The following is a 15,610-nucleotide window of genomic DNA, read 5'->3' on the forward strand; positions in this document are numbered from 1 at the left end:
GGCCCGCCCAGGGACCTGGTGTATGGAGTTGGGGACTGGACCTCTCTCCCACAACCAGGCAGAGTATGCCAGCACCTTGGGCCCTGCCCAAAGACCCAGGGCATGGAGAAGGGGACCAGACCTCTCTCCCACAAGCAGGCACACCGTGCCAGCACCTTGGAGCCTGCCCAGGGACACAGGGCATGGAGAAGGGGACCAGACCTCTCTCTCACAACCAGGCACACTGAGCCAGCACCTTGGGGCCCACCCAGGGACCTGGGGTATGGAGTCGGGGACAGGACCACCCTCCCACAACCAGGCACACCAACCCAGCGCCTTGGTTTCCACCCATTGACCCAAGGCCTGGAGCCAGGGACCAGACCCTCCTCCCACAACAAGGCACACCACACCAGTACCTCAGGGCCCACCCAGGGACCCAAGGCAAGGAGAAGGGGACTGGACCTCTCTCCCACAACCAGGGACACAGTGCCAGCATCTTGGGGCCTGCCCGGCCCAGAGGCATGCAGAAGGGGACCGGATCCTCCTCCCACAACCAGGCACACTGCACCAGTACCTCGAGGCCCACCCAGGGACCCGGGACATGGAGAAGGGGACTGGACTGCTCTCCCACAACCAGGCACATGGCACCAGCACTTTGGGGCCTGCCCAGGGACCAGAGGCATGGAGAAGTGGACCAAACACACCCCACAACCAGGCATACTGCCAGTGCCAAGGAGCATGACAAAAACAGCATCCCCACATGGGTGGCCCACCACAGCCACCACAATAACCATGGCTGCTGCAAAAGCAGCTAGACGCCACAGCCACCATGCAGATGGTTCGCCAACCACTGGAGTGCATTGACACAAGAAGTGTCACCAGCAGAGACAAAGAAAATAAGAGGATGTCTCTTTCCACAAAGCCCATTTCAGAGTGACAGAGAAGCATCTGCTGTTTGATAATATTGGGGGACCTGATCACATCACTCAGCATTGGACAGATCATCTAGACAACAAGTTAACAGAGTAATCATTATTTTTTCAGAGGGAGAGAAGAAATCTACGGCAATTAGGGGGGTAGGAGGAGGGAATGGGGTAAGGGGAGAAGTTGGACAAGGGTCATAAAGACTAATTACGATTTGTAACAATATATATGCTATAATATTGATTTAATCAACATATCTCAATATTCAACCCCAAAAATGTGTAATCAATTTTGATTCAATAAATAAAATAAATTTTTTTTTAAAAAAAGAAAAGAAGTGGCATAGCTAAGATTTGAACCCAAGTAATCTGACTTCAGAGCCCTATGCTCTAGGCCACTGTGTAATCCTCGCTTGCTCATTATGTCCTTTGGGCTTTGATGTGCTCTGCTAAATGAGACTGTTTAAAAGCACCAAGGAATCAATAATGCTTTATAAATTGTTTATTCATGGCTTCCTCTTCCAGGCATCTAATTGCTTCCATTCTAAAATACCTATCTTGTTTGGTGTAAAATAGCATTCAGTAAAATTTGGTCTAGACAAGGTAACAAAAGAAACATAATGCCACATTAATATGACAGGAATTTTAATGAAAGCAATCCCTGATTTGAAAGGAATGTGTCGATGTGATGATATAGCAAGAAGTCTTTTTAATACATTGAGCATTTTTGATGATGGGGCAGAAAAAATGAATTCAGCATATCACTAGAATATAAAAATGAAAAGATTCTAGCATTCAACAACCATCAAGATAGCTCATCTCTTCAGTCTTTAAGATTTCAACAACATATAGGTCATAAATTCATATATAAATATGAATACATCTGTATAGCAACAAGGAAAACTAAAGAATGGGAAGCTGCTGTGAATTGGGTGGTGAGAGAAAAGCCTCTCTGGGGAAGCATCAGTAAAGCTGAAATAAAAAAGATCTCTGGGAGCCAGCCAGATTAAGAATTACATGGTGTGTTTATCAGTCAGAATAGGCTAAGTGATGCTGCAATAACAGCCCCAAACTCTTATAGCTTAAAACAACAAAGGTTTCTTACTCATGCTACATGTCCATAACAGGTTGGCTGGGGATTCTTCTTCATGGCATCCTCAGACCAGAACCCAGACTTACAGATCTGATACTGTTTGGTACATTGCCATTCTGTATGGAAAGAAGAAGATGTGTGTTGAACCATGTACTTGATCTTAAAGCTTTTACCTGGAATCACATACCACATTTCATAGGCCGGTACAAGTCACATGACCACATCTAATGTCAAGAGGGCACACAGATGTGCAATCCCAACTTGTTCCTGGAAGTGAGGAGAATGGGAAATATCTAGTTAATAGACTAACGCCTACAGTGTTGGGTGAGGAAGTGTGGACTTGGCATATTTATGAAACTTAAAGTACAACCATGTTGCTGGGATGCAGTGAGCAGATGGGAGATGACCGGAGGAAGGACGGGACAGCAGGGGCTAGATGAGGCAGATCTTTATAGACTATGGGAGAGAAGTGTGGGTTTCATTCAAACCATAAGGGAAAACTACTGATGGGGTTTAATCAGAGGAACAACATGATGTGAGAAATATTTTAAGGGTATTGACTAATGACACTGATTATTCCATGGAGGATAGATTGGAAGGGAGTTAAAAGGAAAGTACAGAGACCAAGTAGGCACCTTTTCAAAATTCTAAGTGAGATTGCATCTTGGCTCCAGTTTAAAGCAGTCTTATTTGAGGTAAATATTCCATGGTTTTTTTTATTATTCATTATTATTCAGTTCGATCTTCTTCCCTTGCCGCTCCAACTCACACTGCACTTCAAGACACTGCAGTGAGCCGCAGGGAAGGAAGATGATGACGGGCTCTCTCTTCCTCTTCCTTTATCTTGCCTTCTCTCTTCATTTCTCCTCCTGAGGACCTGGGCCTGCTTATGTTAAAGGAAAGGGGAGAGAAGGGCTCTGAATCATTGCCTTCAATATTTGGTGATGGGATGAAGAGATCGTCTTTCTGTTGTCATTACGATTTCTCCATCAAAGCTGATGAAAGATGGCTGTTGATATCTTTTCAACCTGTTTAATCCATGTGGATGTTCCAAGAGATGATTTTCTGCTTCCAGGGTGTTTGTGGAGTAGGAGATGTACAGTCTCAGGCAGAGCCCCTTCTGCCCTGGCTCCAAGGGGAAGTGAGGCGGGAGGAAGACTGATGTATAATGTGGAAGTGATGAGCTCATTAGACTTGAAGAATGGTTTCAGTGGTGGTCTTCAGTAAATGAGCTGGGAGAAATGATCCTGTTCTCAGAAAGTAACATGTTTGAATTCGTGATTTTGGGGATAATGTAGTTTCTAAATACGACAAGTTCCAGGGTTTATCCATGAAAGCAGATGATTTACATGGACAGGAAGAAATGAAGTCAAAGAAGATGAGCAGGTCAAAGAACTGAGAGCCCTTTGAATTTGATGCGTTATGCCCAAGGATGTTGTACTTTCAAGAAGTGATACCAAAGGGACAGTATATTCATTTCCTGTGGCTGCTGTAATAAATTACCACAAACTTGGTGGTTTAACACAAGGCAAATTTACTCTCGCAGTTCTGAACACCAGAAATCCAAAATAGTACCATTTTGTCAAAATTGAGATTTTGGCAGGGCACCCTCCAGAGGCTTCAAGGGAGGATCTGTTCCTTGACTCTTCTAACTTCCAGTGGTTCCTGGCATTCTTTGGCTGTGGCCATATTGTTCCAATTTCTGCCTTTGTGGTCACATTGCCTTCTCCTCTGTGTGTTTTCACCTCTTCTGTCTGTATCACATCTTCCTCTACCTCTCTCTTATAAGAATACTTGTAATTGCATTTAGGGCCTACCAGGATAATCTAGGATAATATCCCCATCTCAAGATCTTTAAGTTCATTTCCTTTGCAAAGAGCCCTTTTCCAAATACAGTAACATTTATAAGCTCCAAGGATTAGGAGCAGATATCTTTGAGTGGCATTATTCAGCGTAATACAGAAGGAGAAGACAGTGTGAAAGTGAAGGATGAGGGCAAGTGACTAAGAAGGTACTAGATGATAATGGCAAGGAACGGGAGTCAGTGGGTGATATAATTGGGTAGTACTCACCTCACAGAGCTGTTGTGATGATCAAACAAGTGGCGTAAAGCTCATCAGGACCATTCTTTCCACCAGTACTGAAGCTTTGAAAATAAAATTGGGTGACGCATGCAACAAAACAATGAAGCAGATCTTCTAGGGCCTGGCTGTTCATACAATCTGGGGCCAGATTCTTCTCTGCTTTTTTCATCCCCATAAAGTGAGCACAGGAATATTATGAAGTGAGCAGTATAATGTATTGTAGTTAGCTGCTGTCTGCAGGAAAGGGGGACAGCTGCCTTGTGGAGAAAACTTGCTATGTAAGATGATTCCTCAAGATAGGGAGTCATTTCTCAACCCTTCTCCTTTGCCTTCTTCCACTACAGAAGGTGAGGTATCACTTTCCCAGCCTCCCTTGCAGCTAGTGGTGATGATGTGACAGTGTCTGGTCAAAAAAACCTATGGAGAAGTCTGAGGGGAGAGCTACTGGGTCAGCTTTTGTGTTTTTGTTAAGAGACAGATGCAGTTGATGTCCTGCCTGCTTCCTCCTGCCTTAAGCAAGGGCGCTATGCTGGAGCTGCCTACCATTTGTGTAAGAATGATAAGCCACAGTTTGAGCATTGGGGAGCACCAGGATGAAAGGATGTGGAGTCCTTAATGATATGATTTTACAGCTGAGCAAATGCAAGCAACTGCCTAACTCTGGATTTCTTGTTATGTGGAAAAAAATAAAGAAAGGAAAGAAAAGAAACCCATCTTTCAAGCCTGATAAGTCAAACCAGAGGCATTTTCAGTTTAAGTGGATGGCTTCTCTGTTCATGAGAGAGATGAGAAGATACTGCACTCACAGCCCAGAAGCTCACCATCTTGAGATGCCTTCCTGAAGTTAGGCCCGTGCAGTGGATTGAATTGTGCCCCCCTAAGGTCGATGTATTAGAAACTTAACCCCCACTATGACACTGTTAAGAGGGTGGGAAATCCTATTATGGTAGTTGAAAGGTGGGGCCTTGAAGAGGTGATTAGGTTGTGAGGACCATGCCCTAGTAAATGGATTAATCCATTGATGGTTTAATGGTGGTCATAGGCATGGTTCTGAGGGCTTTAAAAGGAGGAGTGAGGAGTTAGCTCTCTCTCTGCTTCCGCCATCCACCGTGTGACACCCTGCTTTGCTGTGAGGACTCACTACCCACCAACAAGGCTCTTACCAGATGTGTTCCTTGGACTTTGGGCTTTCCAGCCTCTAAAACTGTAAGCAATAAATATTGTTTCTTTACAAATTACCCAGTTTTAGGTATTTCTGTTATAAGCAACAGAAATGGACTAATACAGGTAGCAAAGCAGAAACCAAATGAGGCTACCTTACTTTGTAAGGGCTGGCTAATGAAAAAGAGCAGAAACATCTCGCATCCTATTTCTCTCTTCTAGCCTCCTATTCTTCCCTTTGCCCTTGGTACTATTTCTCTAATTACAAATTTTCTTTTTCTGGTTGCAATTATTCTCTGATTGCCCTTCCTCTGCCTTGAGAGTGTCTGAAAATGGCTGGGTCCACTTGACACGGATTCTCCTAGACATGATTGGATTAGATCAATTTCTAAGAGAGATTTGAAAAATCGGTATTTTGTACCAGCCTGTGAAAATTCTTTCCAGCTTTCTCCGCATGTCTCAGAGACAGCTGCCAGAATATTTGGGACCGTTAAAACCAACTACCTTAGGAATTGCCCAACTAATGTTTTGACCTTCACATTTTTGCTCTCCTGTGGCCTGATTTATACTGGGCCCCAAGTCCTTTCAGACTTTGGAATTGGGAATTGGGTGAAAGCCAATTGCAAAATAAAGTCCTGTCAAGTAGAGCAATAAGAAAAATGCAGTACAAATGTTTGACTTATTTATGTCCATAGTTTACTCAAGTGGTTTCAGCCACTCCGGTTTAAGGAGCTGCTAGCTAAATGGTTAAACTTCAGGCACCTGATCTTTTCCAGGAGCTAATTTGCCTCTGGAATATTCCAGAATCCCCCATTTTCTCAGTTTATTACTCTTTGGTCCACTAACCAACCTACCCAGATAGGGCTGCTCTCTAGGATTGCTGTCTTTATAATACTTATTTTGATCACTTTGTTTCTTTATCATTGTTGCATGAATTATAGATTTTGAGTAGGCATTGCTTTATTCCTTCTGTGTCCTGAGGTGTTTGAATGTCTGTTGTGATCCTAAGAATAATACAATCATGGTTGTAGTGGATTGAATTATGTCCCCCACAAAACTCATTGAAACTTGCATTTCATCCCCCAAGTTTTTTGTATTAGAAACCTAGCCCCCACTGTGACTGTTAAGAGAGTGGGAAACCCTATTATGGTAACTGAAAGGTGGGGCCTTGAAGAGGTGATTGGATTGTAGGACCATGCAGTAGTGAATGGATTAAAAACAGTCAAGAGCGTGGTTCTGAGGGCTTTAAAAGACGAGTCTTTCTCTCTGCTCTCTATGCTTCCACCATCTTGCAATGTGAGACCGCTGGGTCACTGTTGCCACCACCAGATGGACTTTGGACTTACCAGCCTCAGAAACTGTAAGCAATAAATTTCATTATCTTTATAAATTACCCAGTTCCAAGTATTTTGTTATAAGCAACAGAAACGGACTAATATAGTGGTCTTCACATAAGAACTCATTCTGTTATTTTAAAACCTGTAGCTTTTACAAGTTTTCAAAAATAAATTGAAGAGCTTTTCTACACTCAATTTCATGAGTCGGGTGTTCTCTTTGAGGACATAAGTGTACTTTATAAGCTCTGAATCAGGAATTAGGAAAACATGCACTGTGGGTTCTTGTCATATGTGTTTAGATGGACGAGAGAGTAGGGACTTAAGGGTGCCCTGTATGGCTGCCTGTTGCAACCTGAGTCATGTGTCATTTGTCCCCTTCTTGATTAACATCAAGGGTAATGGGAATCTTTAGAAGATGCCCTGTTTTGACTCCTCTTCATCTCTAATAGCAGAATGCCTAGCACAAAGTAGGTGCTCAGTAAATGCTCACTGGATGAATGAATGCAGTAATGAATCAAAGATTTTGGAAACTTTACTTCTCACTTGAAAAATTCTCCATTTATGAATCTCTCATTAGGCTGGGAATTAAAAGACCTGATTTCTGGTTTTGTGTACTGTTTACTGTCTTTAACATGAGACTCAAAATATCTCACAAGTTAGTTTAAAGGATCAAAAGAAATAATAAATACTTTTAAATATTCAACTGCTTTATAACATAGCATGGAATTGGATCCTAAGTAGTATATACAAAAAACTAAAGTTGTCATTTCTGCCTTTGGGTAGATACTAGTCTACTTCAGTATGACAAGTTTAGCACCACAAATGCAAAAGGAGATGGTATGAAATGTGTGGAATGATTCTGGATGTTTTTTTCTGGAACACAGATATTTTGTTGTAAAGAAGGTATTGGAGGTCAATAGCATAAAGGAATGGCATATCTGTGAAGCACTGAAGTGGAAATGAAACTGTCTTCTCAAGCAGAATTTTACACATTTGCCAGTTTATTAGAATAAAGAGGGAAGCATTTAAAAAATACAATTGCCTAGGCCACGCCCCAAACCAGTTACATCAGAATCTCTGGGGTGGGAGAGGTGAGAACTGGGAATCAGTGTTTTTTAAATCTTCCCCAACAGTTCCAATGTATAGACACATTTGAGAGCAAATGTTCCAAAGCCGTTCTTCTCAAATTGTAATCACCTGGAAATTTTGTTAAAATGCTGATTCTGATCTGGTAGGTCTGAGGTTGGGCCTGAGATTCTGGATTCCTAACAGTTCTCAGGTAATACTGATGCTGCTGGAACTAGGACCACACTTGAGATCATAAGTTTCTAAAGGGTAGATAAATAGATTACATGCCAGGTAGTAAAAGAAGGGACATGAACTAACATTTATTTAGTATCTATGCGCCAAGCACCATGCTGGGAACCTTACATATATAATCTCATTTAATGTGTTTAAAAACAACCATGGAGGAATATTATTACTCCTGTTTTAGAAATGAAGAGACTGAGGCTGAGTGAGTAAATTATTGCTGAAGGTTGGACAGCTAATTCATGATGGAACCTGGATTCAAACATAGACAAGTCTGACAGCAGAGCTCATAGCTTAATGGGAATTGTTGGAAACTCTCAAATGCTAAGCAGAAGTGTTTAGGTTGGACATGGAAGGCAATACCTTTGTATGTACAATCTTCATAAGATCACTTAAGGAAAGTACTAATGTTGCTGAGTTTGATTTTGCACTCTTGACTCATGTAGTATGAGGGGACTTCAAAAACTTCATGGAAAAATAGAATTAAAAGACAATAGTCATCTTTCCATGAACTTTTTGAAGACCCCTCATATATGTAGGCAGGTAAAGAATGTGGTACTGTGCGTGCCTCTAGACTGGGGCCGTGCTCCAGTGTTATGGTATATCCTGGAGAAGTTAGAGTAGAATATGAATAAATACTAATGGCAAAACAGTAGTGCTAATGGAGACTATCAAAATTTAAAAGTAAAACACAAACATATTTTTCATCTACTGATATCAAAGGATACTTGATTCTGGATGGAAAAATTGTATTTTCTGAAAGTGTTAAGCTCTCACTCCACAATTCAAATATTCTTCCAAATAAAAACATCCCTTAAATATAGCTCTGCTCCTCTGTTGTTTTTTTTTAAAGTGTTTTATTTTCCCTCTTTTTCCAGGAAGCTGAAAAATGAACTCCTAGAAGCAAAACGTAGAAGTGGGAAGACTCAGCAGGAGACCAGCAGGGTCTGTGTTCACTGTCAGAGAAACCTAGGCCTAATCTTTGACCGGGGAGATCCATGCCAGGCCTGCTCACTGAGGGTGTGCAGTGACTGTCGGGTCATGGGCCTCGATGGCAGCTGGAAGTGCACTGTCTGTGCCAAAGTCGCGTGAGTTTCTTGCCTTTTCATGGAAACTGAGATTTGATGACTGAAGGGATTGGAGTAGGAAAAGGAAGGAAGAAAAACAGTATTTTGAATTTAGGAATAGAGAGTAGGGTTAAAAGTACAGCTCGACCACAGGCTCTGCAACGCTTTGGCAGAGTTCTGCTGTGTGTGTGTGTGTGTGTGTGTCTGTGTGTGTCTGTGTGTGTCTGTGTGTGTCTGTGTGTGTCTGAGAGAAAGAGAGAGCGAGAGAGAGAGAGCATGCAAAAGCAAGACAGACAGATGCAGAGACAGAGACAACAATACTTGAAGCATAGTTACATTGGCGGCCTCACAGAACCAAGGTCTCCTTCCGCATTTGAAAACCAACCATGAGCTTTCTTCTCCTAAAGCCCCTCTTGGCTCCACATAGCTTCTCAGAAGCACAGACAGTTCCCCTGAGATGTTCTTAGACATTTGGGGTGACCAATAAGATGTGTGTCAAGCACCCAGCCTGCCTCTGCTCATCAGCTGAGGAGCAAAACCTAATTCTTGAGAAAGGGCGAAAGAAGAGCACCTTCCCATTCACCTCTTTGTTTAGCCTGTGAGAGTGTAGTGGCCACAGATTTTACTCCACCTAATTGGGTGCAAATCAAGAGTCATTGCTTTCTAAGCTAAACTAGAGTCTAGGCATGATTCCATTTCTACCACTCCTATGGCCTACCCAACTCCCATCTTTTCAAGAAATCTCCCCAGAATCAACTGGTATGTTTGCTTCCTCCCAACATCCCTTTTCCTCCTATACTCTGGTAGGTGCTTCATAATCTCTTCTCAAGGAAACTCAGTGTTGATCTGTCTTTCCTGTGGTTGAGGTGGGGGATGCTGGCGTCACTCCAGTTCATTTGGTTGGTTTGTTTTGATTTGGTTTGTCTTTTCCCCTCATTAACTCATTCTGTTATAGGAGTTAAGGGGCCGTCTTTGGAGAAAAAGTGAATAGTAGGTAGTAGGAGTGACCTTCCATTTCCGACTTCTCTGAATGAGGACTGCTGTTCTGTTGAAGGTTCCTATATTTATATTTCACCAGTGTTATTTTTCCTTAACTGTTTCATAAAGGTGATCCTGAATGGAGAAATTCATACATTGTTTCAACACTGGATTGAGATAAGCAGTTCTAAAGAAATGAACCATTTAAGTTTTTTTTATTACTTACTTCGGATGCATTACTTTGGTTTACTTAAGCAATCACCCTCAATTTTTTTGTCCCACATAAATAAATTTCTTTTAGTATGTCCTTCTCGTCATTAGCAAACATCCTTTGCTAGACCTGGGAGGATGAACACCAATGAAATCATTGATATGTGGATTTCAGCATAACCTTTTACTGATGTAAAAAAGGTTTTTATATATTCTGAGTATAAGCTGTGTTGCAGATAGCTTCTCCTATCATCTGACTTGGCTTTTCACTATCTTAATGGAGCTGTTTGATGAACAGAAATCTTTAATTTTAGTGGCTCAAATTGTTAATCTTCTCTGGTATGATTAGTGGGATTTTTCTGTATCCTCTTAAAGAAAACTTACCTTAATTCCCATTTCATGCAAATATTCTTTTATGTGATCTTCTATAGTTGTTATTTTTTACCTTTTACCTTCAGACTTATGATCTACCTGGAACTGATTTTTGTGTATGCTGTGAGTTAGGAGCCGATTTTTATATTTTAATATCAGAATTATGCAGTGGTTGATTTCAGTAACTTAGATATGTCTATTAAATTATTATTAATTGTATTGTCCAAATCTTCCATACCCTTACAGATTTATCTGCATATTCAATCAGATATTGAGAGAGGTATGCTAACCTCTCATAATAATGATTGTGAATTTTCTATTTATCCTTTTAATCCTAATTATATTTCTTTATATATTTATTTACTACATGGTAACCCTTTTCATTGCTCTGCATATTTGCTACATCTCTATGCTTCCATTTGGAATAATTTTTCTTCTGCCTAAAGGGTACCCTTTAGTATTTCCTTTAGTGTAGTTCTGTGAATGATGAAGACTCTCAATTTTTGTTTTTCTTAGCATGGCTTTATTTTACTCTTAATTTTCAAACGTTTTAACTGATTATTGAATTCCAGATTGGAAGTTATTACCTTTCAGTAATATGAAGATTCCATTGGCTTCAGATTTCCAATGTTTCTGTTAGAAAATCAGCTATTAGTATACGGTTGCTCCTTTGAAAGTAATATTTCTTTTTTACTGCTTTTAATATTTTTTTCCTTTTTTGTTGGGGTTTCAACAGGTTACTATGATATGCCTAGATTTTTGATTTTCTTTTTATTTATCCACCTTGGAGTTTGTATAAGTCCATTTATGTTGCTTGGAACGAAGTACAGGGAACTGGGTGATTTATAAAGAAAATGAAATTTATTGCTCACGGTTTCTGAGGCTGGGAAGTCCAAAGTCCATCTGGTGGTGGTGACAGTGACCCAGGGGTCTCACACTGCAAGACAGTGGAAGCAGAGAGAGCAAGAGAGAGAGAAAGACAGACTCTCCTCTTCTTTTAAAGCCCTCAGAACCATGCGCCTGACCACCATTTTTAATCCATTCATTACTGCATGGTCCTACAACCCAATCACCTCTTCAAGACCCCACCTTACAATTACCATAATAGGAGTTCCCACCCTGTTAACAGTCACAGTGGGAGCTAAGTTTCTAATACATAAAACTTGGGGGATACAGTTCAAGCTTCAGTGAGTTTAGGGGGAACATAATTCAATCCACTATAGGGTTCTTAGAGCATTTTGAATCTGCACCTTAACATCTTTTGTCATATTTGAAAATTTCTCAGACAATATCCCTTCAGTTACTACTTTTTCCCCATTATCTGTCTTCACTCCACATATTTCACATGTGTACCTTAGTCATATTCAACGTCTTTCATATGTCTTTATGCTTCATTCTGTATTTTCTATCCTTTTACATCTCCGAATTCAGTTTGTGTATTTCTGACTGACCTATCTTTCAGTTCATGAATCCTGCCTTTGGCTATGTCTAATTTACTGTTAAATCCATCTATTTAATTCTTAAATTCAGTTATCATGTTTTTCAGTTTTAGAATTTTCATTTTGTTTCTGTTATGTTTTCTCTGTGCTGACATTCTCATTGTTATAATTTCTTGAAAAATTATTTGTAGTTATTTTAAAGTCTATTAATTATAGATTCATTGCCTGATTCCCTTATGGGGCCGTGTCTGTTTTTTGTTGTTTCTCTTGGTTTTAGTAATGTCTTTCTTTCCATAAACCTGGTAGGGTTTTTTTAAGGTATTAATTTATTTATTTTCTTATAATTCAATTTAAAAATAGTTTCTAAGCTTCAGTCTTTTCCTTTTACCATGAAAACAAACCTGGTTTTTGATTGATGGTCAAAGTATATGAAAAATGGTAAATCTTAGTGAGACCCTGTATAGTAAGTATCTATTGAGAATATGCATTCTTATTCTGGAAGGGAAATAGGATAGGGCCACTGCATATTCAGGATTACCTTAATCAAGTCAGGGATTAAAGTAATTTCAAAACTGGGACCTCAGCCCCCAGGTGGGCTGATCTGTTTCTGGATTACATTTACTCTTAAGGAATAGTCCTTCAGGGTTTCATACCTATTAGGTAAAAGAAGCAATTAGTTTTATATTTTATAGATAATGAAAACAAGAACAATGAGAGTTAGAATGTGTGTTAGTAGAGTTGGGATGACTATCAAAGTACTTAGGTTTGTTTGTTTGTTTGTTTAATCACCCTGCCCTTTTCTCACCAGCCTCTGCCAAGATGAGTTTGCCATTTTAGTGCAATGAAGAAGGAAATGGAATTTTTAAAAATGACTGCACTTCCAGCTGCAGTCTGAAGACTGATGGGAAATTTCTCAATGACTATTTCTCCTATTCATATACAGTAGTAGTTTATTTGATTCTTAGTGTTTATTCTTTTCCATATTTATTCCACTCCTATTCACTCTCACATTCCAGACCCTCATTCACTCAGGCAACAGTAACTAGGGCCTATGACTCAAAAGCCCTTCAGTCAGTTGCAAGGTGCCTGAAGCTTCTGTATGGGGAGAGGAATTTTGTCTTTAACTTCTAAATACCGCCTTTAATCACTGAAGCATACTTTTCAGTACAAGACCTAAGGGGCTTGTATATTCACACATTTTGCCATTGACTCATCTACTAGTTAGTACAGATGGTGACTAAAGGTCTAATTCACTTGAACCTTTCCCCTAAATTTTGTCAGATTAACTTTTGGCTGTATTAATGAAAAATTATCTTTTAATGTGTTAAGTCAGTGGAATTTTGAGATTGTTACAGAAGCTAGCCCAAACTAATACAACCCCTTTCTATGTTTTTTCCCTTAATACTTGTAGGCTATATATTTTACTTATCTTATTTATTATCTTTCTTCCTTCACTAGAATGCTTTTATGTATATTGTTTACTGATACAGTTCTAGTGCCTAAAAGAATGACTACAGTAGGTACTCATGAATATTTGTTAGACAAATGGATGGATGGGTGGGTGAACGAACAAATGTACTGATGAATGGAAGAATAAATGGGTGGATGAATGAAAGCGTGGCAAGCTCCTACTTAAAGCATTTCAGGCTTCAGCAAGTGGAACAAATGTAGAATAAATGTGGTTCTGTTCTTTCAGGAGCAAGGGGTTAAAAAAATGAGCCCTGCCATATGCTTTTGCCCTCTGAACGAAGCAAATTTCCAGCTGTCGTAGAAAGGTGTTACTATAAGATGAGTTATTGTCAGAGGATGTAAGAGTAAATAATGACAAACTGAAAGTTTTGTCTCTTCCTTGGGACATGTTAATGCATCAGTATAGAACTTCTGAATCAATCATACTTCTTTTATTGGTGAAACAATAATTTAATAAACCCAACAATTCACCTTTCTAATTGATCCATCCATTGACCCATCCATCCATCCCTCCTACACATTTATTGATAACCTGTCAGTATACTAGGGACTAAGGACACATAAATAAAACATGGACTACCATCAATGGTTTCACAGTCTAAGGAGGAAGAGGAGTTTATTAAATTATTCTTTCATCTATAAAAGAAATTCTGTCTCGATGCATTAAAATATTCTAAGGAAGAAACAGCTTTCACTATGTGATCCTCATACCTCAGTGACATCAACAACTTATCTTGTAGTGACAGCTGAGAATTTACATGATGAGTGTTTAATTTGACATGTCAAAATAACTTCACACTTTTAAAACTGAAATCAGAGTATATTAGTTCTTCAATATTCCATCTACTAGTCTATGTGATCTCAGAAGCTTAAGCTATCTGTCAGTATTGGAAGTATCTTGTTTGCTATTCATGGAGTGGTTTTCAAAAAGGAAGCATGAATGGTATTTTATTGGCAGTGAATGTCCTTTATTTGTTGTGAGAGAATGCTGCAGTACCACAGGGCTATCTCCATCTTTAATAGACCATAAAATTGAAATTTTCACCCTGACCTCTAAGAGATGAGATGAGTCAGAAAGTGACTCATTCTCCAATCAGTTGGAAGAACAACCTTTATTGTCATTTACTTTGGATTGGGTAAAAGTAAAGAGCTTTTATTGCTGTAGCACTGAAACGATTACAGCAAGGACTAATGGAGGGAGGCTACTTGTTACAATGGGTTGAGCAGCCTGGCATTTTTTCCAACCCCGTCTGATTCTAACAAGTTGACTTCCGTAGGTCTACTTTTTAAATTACTTCTGTAGAAACAGAATGAAAGGGACCTTGACACAGATGGTTAATCCATTATGCTATCTTAATAAGACCTACAAAATTCCACATGATTATGTTAGCTGAAGCAGTTGCCACCCAACAACACAAAGACAGTCATAATGACTCTTTTTCCTAATTAGCATCCAGTTTAACTCAGAAATACCCAAAAGATAAAAGCAACGTAAGAACCAAAAAAGGAAATACTTCTAATATGCCAAGTTGTAACGTCTCATGCTGCTATATGTCCTTGTAAGAATCTTTGTATTTTTAAAGTAGGAGGACCCTGATATATTTCTTTCTGATGAACTGGTAATGATCACTGCAATAGATGAAATATAACTGAAATAGATGAAATATAAGAGTTTCTATCAGTAAACTTGGAAAAAGATAGTACCCGAGGGAACATATACAGAATGCAGGAGAGAATGTATAGTCCTTTGTTATAAGAAAGAGAGATACAGCCCCGAGAATCTGGAAACTGGTCTGAAACTTACATACAGGCTTTGATGTTGTTAGTAGCTGGCCTGCAACTCAAAGGTAGGCCATGTATTCTCCTATTGGCCATAAACAATCTCAGGGCACCAGCATGCCATAAGATCATTCTACAGTCATAATGAAGTGAGACAAAATAAGAACACTTCATGATCTTGTCTAAGCATAGACAAAAAGAAGGTGACTGTTCAAGACACAAAATACCAAACACCCCTCTTTCTGGGCTAATGTGAATAACCTGCTGCTTCCTTACTCTATCTAGCCTTGCTCTAGTCTGCCCTCATTCTAAATCACATTTACTGATATACCAATCAGAGAGTCGTCGCTGCGTCCTACATCACCTAATCCAAAGCAAATTCCTGCTCCCTTGAACTCTCCCCCAAA

The 15,610-nt window shown here is 39.8% G+C and overlaps 1 protein-coding gene across 1 annotated transcript in view; it reads left to right on the forward strand.

Moving 5' to 3' along the window:
• Nucleotides 1-15,610, forward strand: part of SYTL5 (synaptotagmin like 5) — a 109,754-nt gene that overhangs the window by 29,541 nt on the left and 64,603 nt on the right. The window contains exon 2 of the mRNA XM_063083358.1: nt 8,767-8,976. Coding sequence (XP_062939428.1) covers nt 8,767-8,976 — 210 coding nt within the window. The remainder of the gene's footprint in view (nt 1-8,766; nt 8,977-15,610) is intronic.

The sequence above is a fragment of the Cynocephalus volans genome, chromosome X, assembly GCF_027409185.1.
Source record: "Cynocephalus volans isolate mCynVol1 chromosome X, mCynVol1.pri, whole genome shotgun sequence".
NCBI lineage: Eukaryota > Metazoa > Chordata > Mammalia > Dermoptera > Cynocephalidae > Cynocephalus > Cynocephalus volans.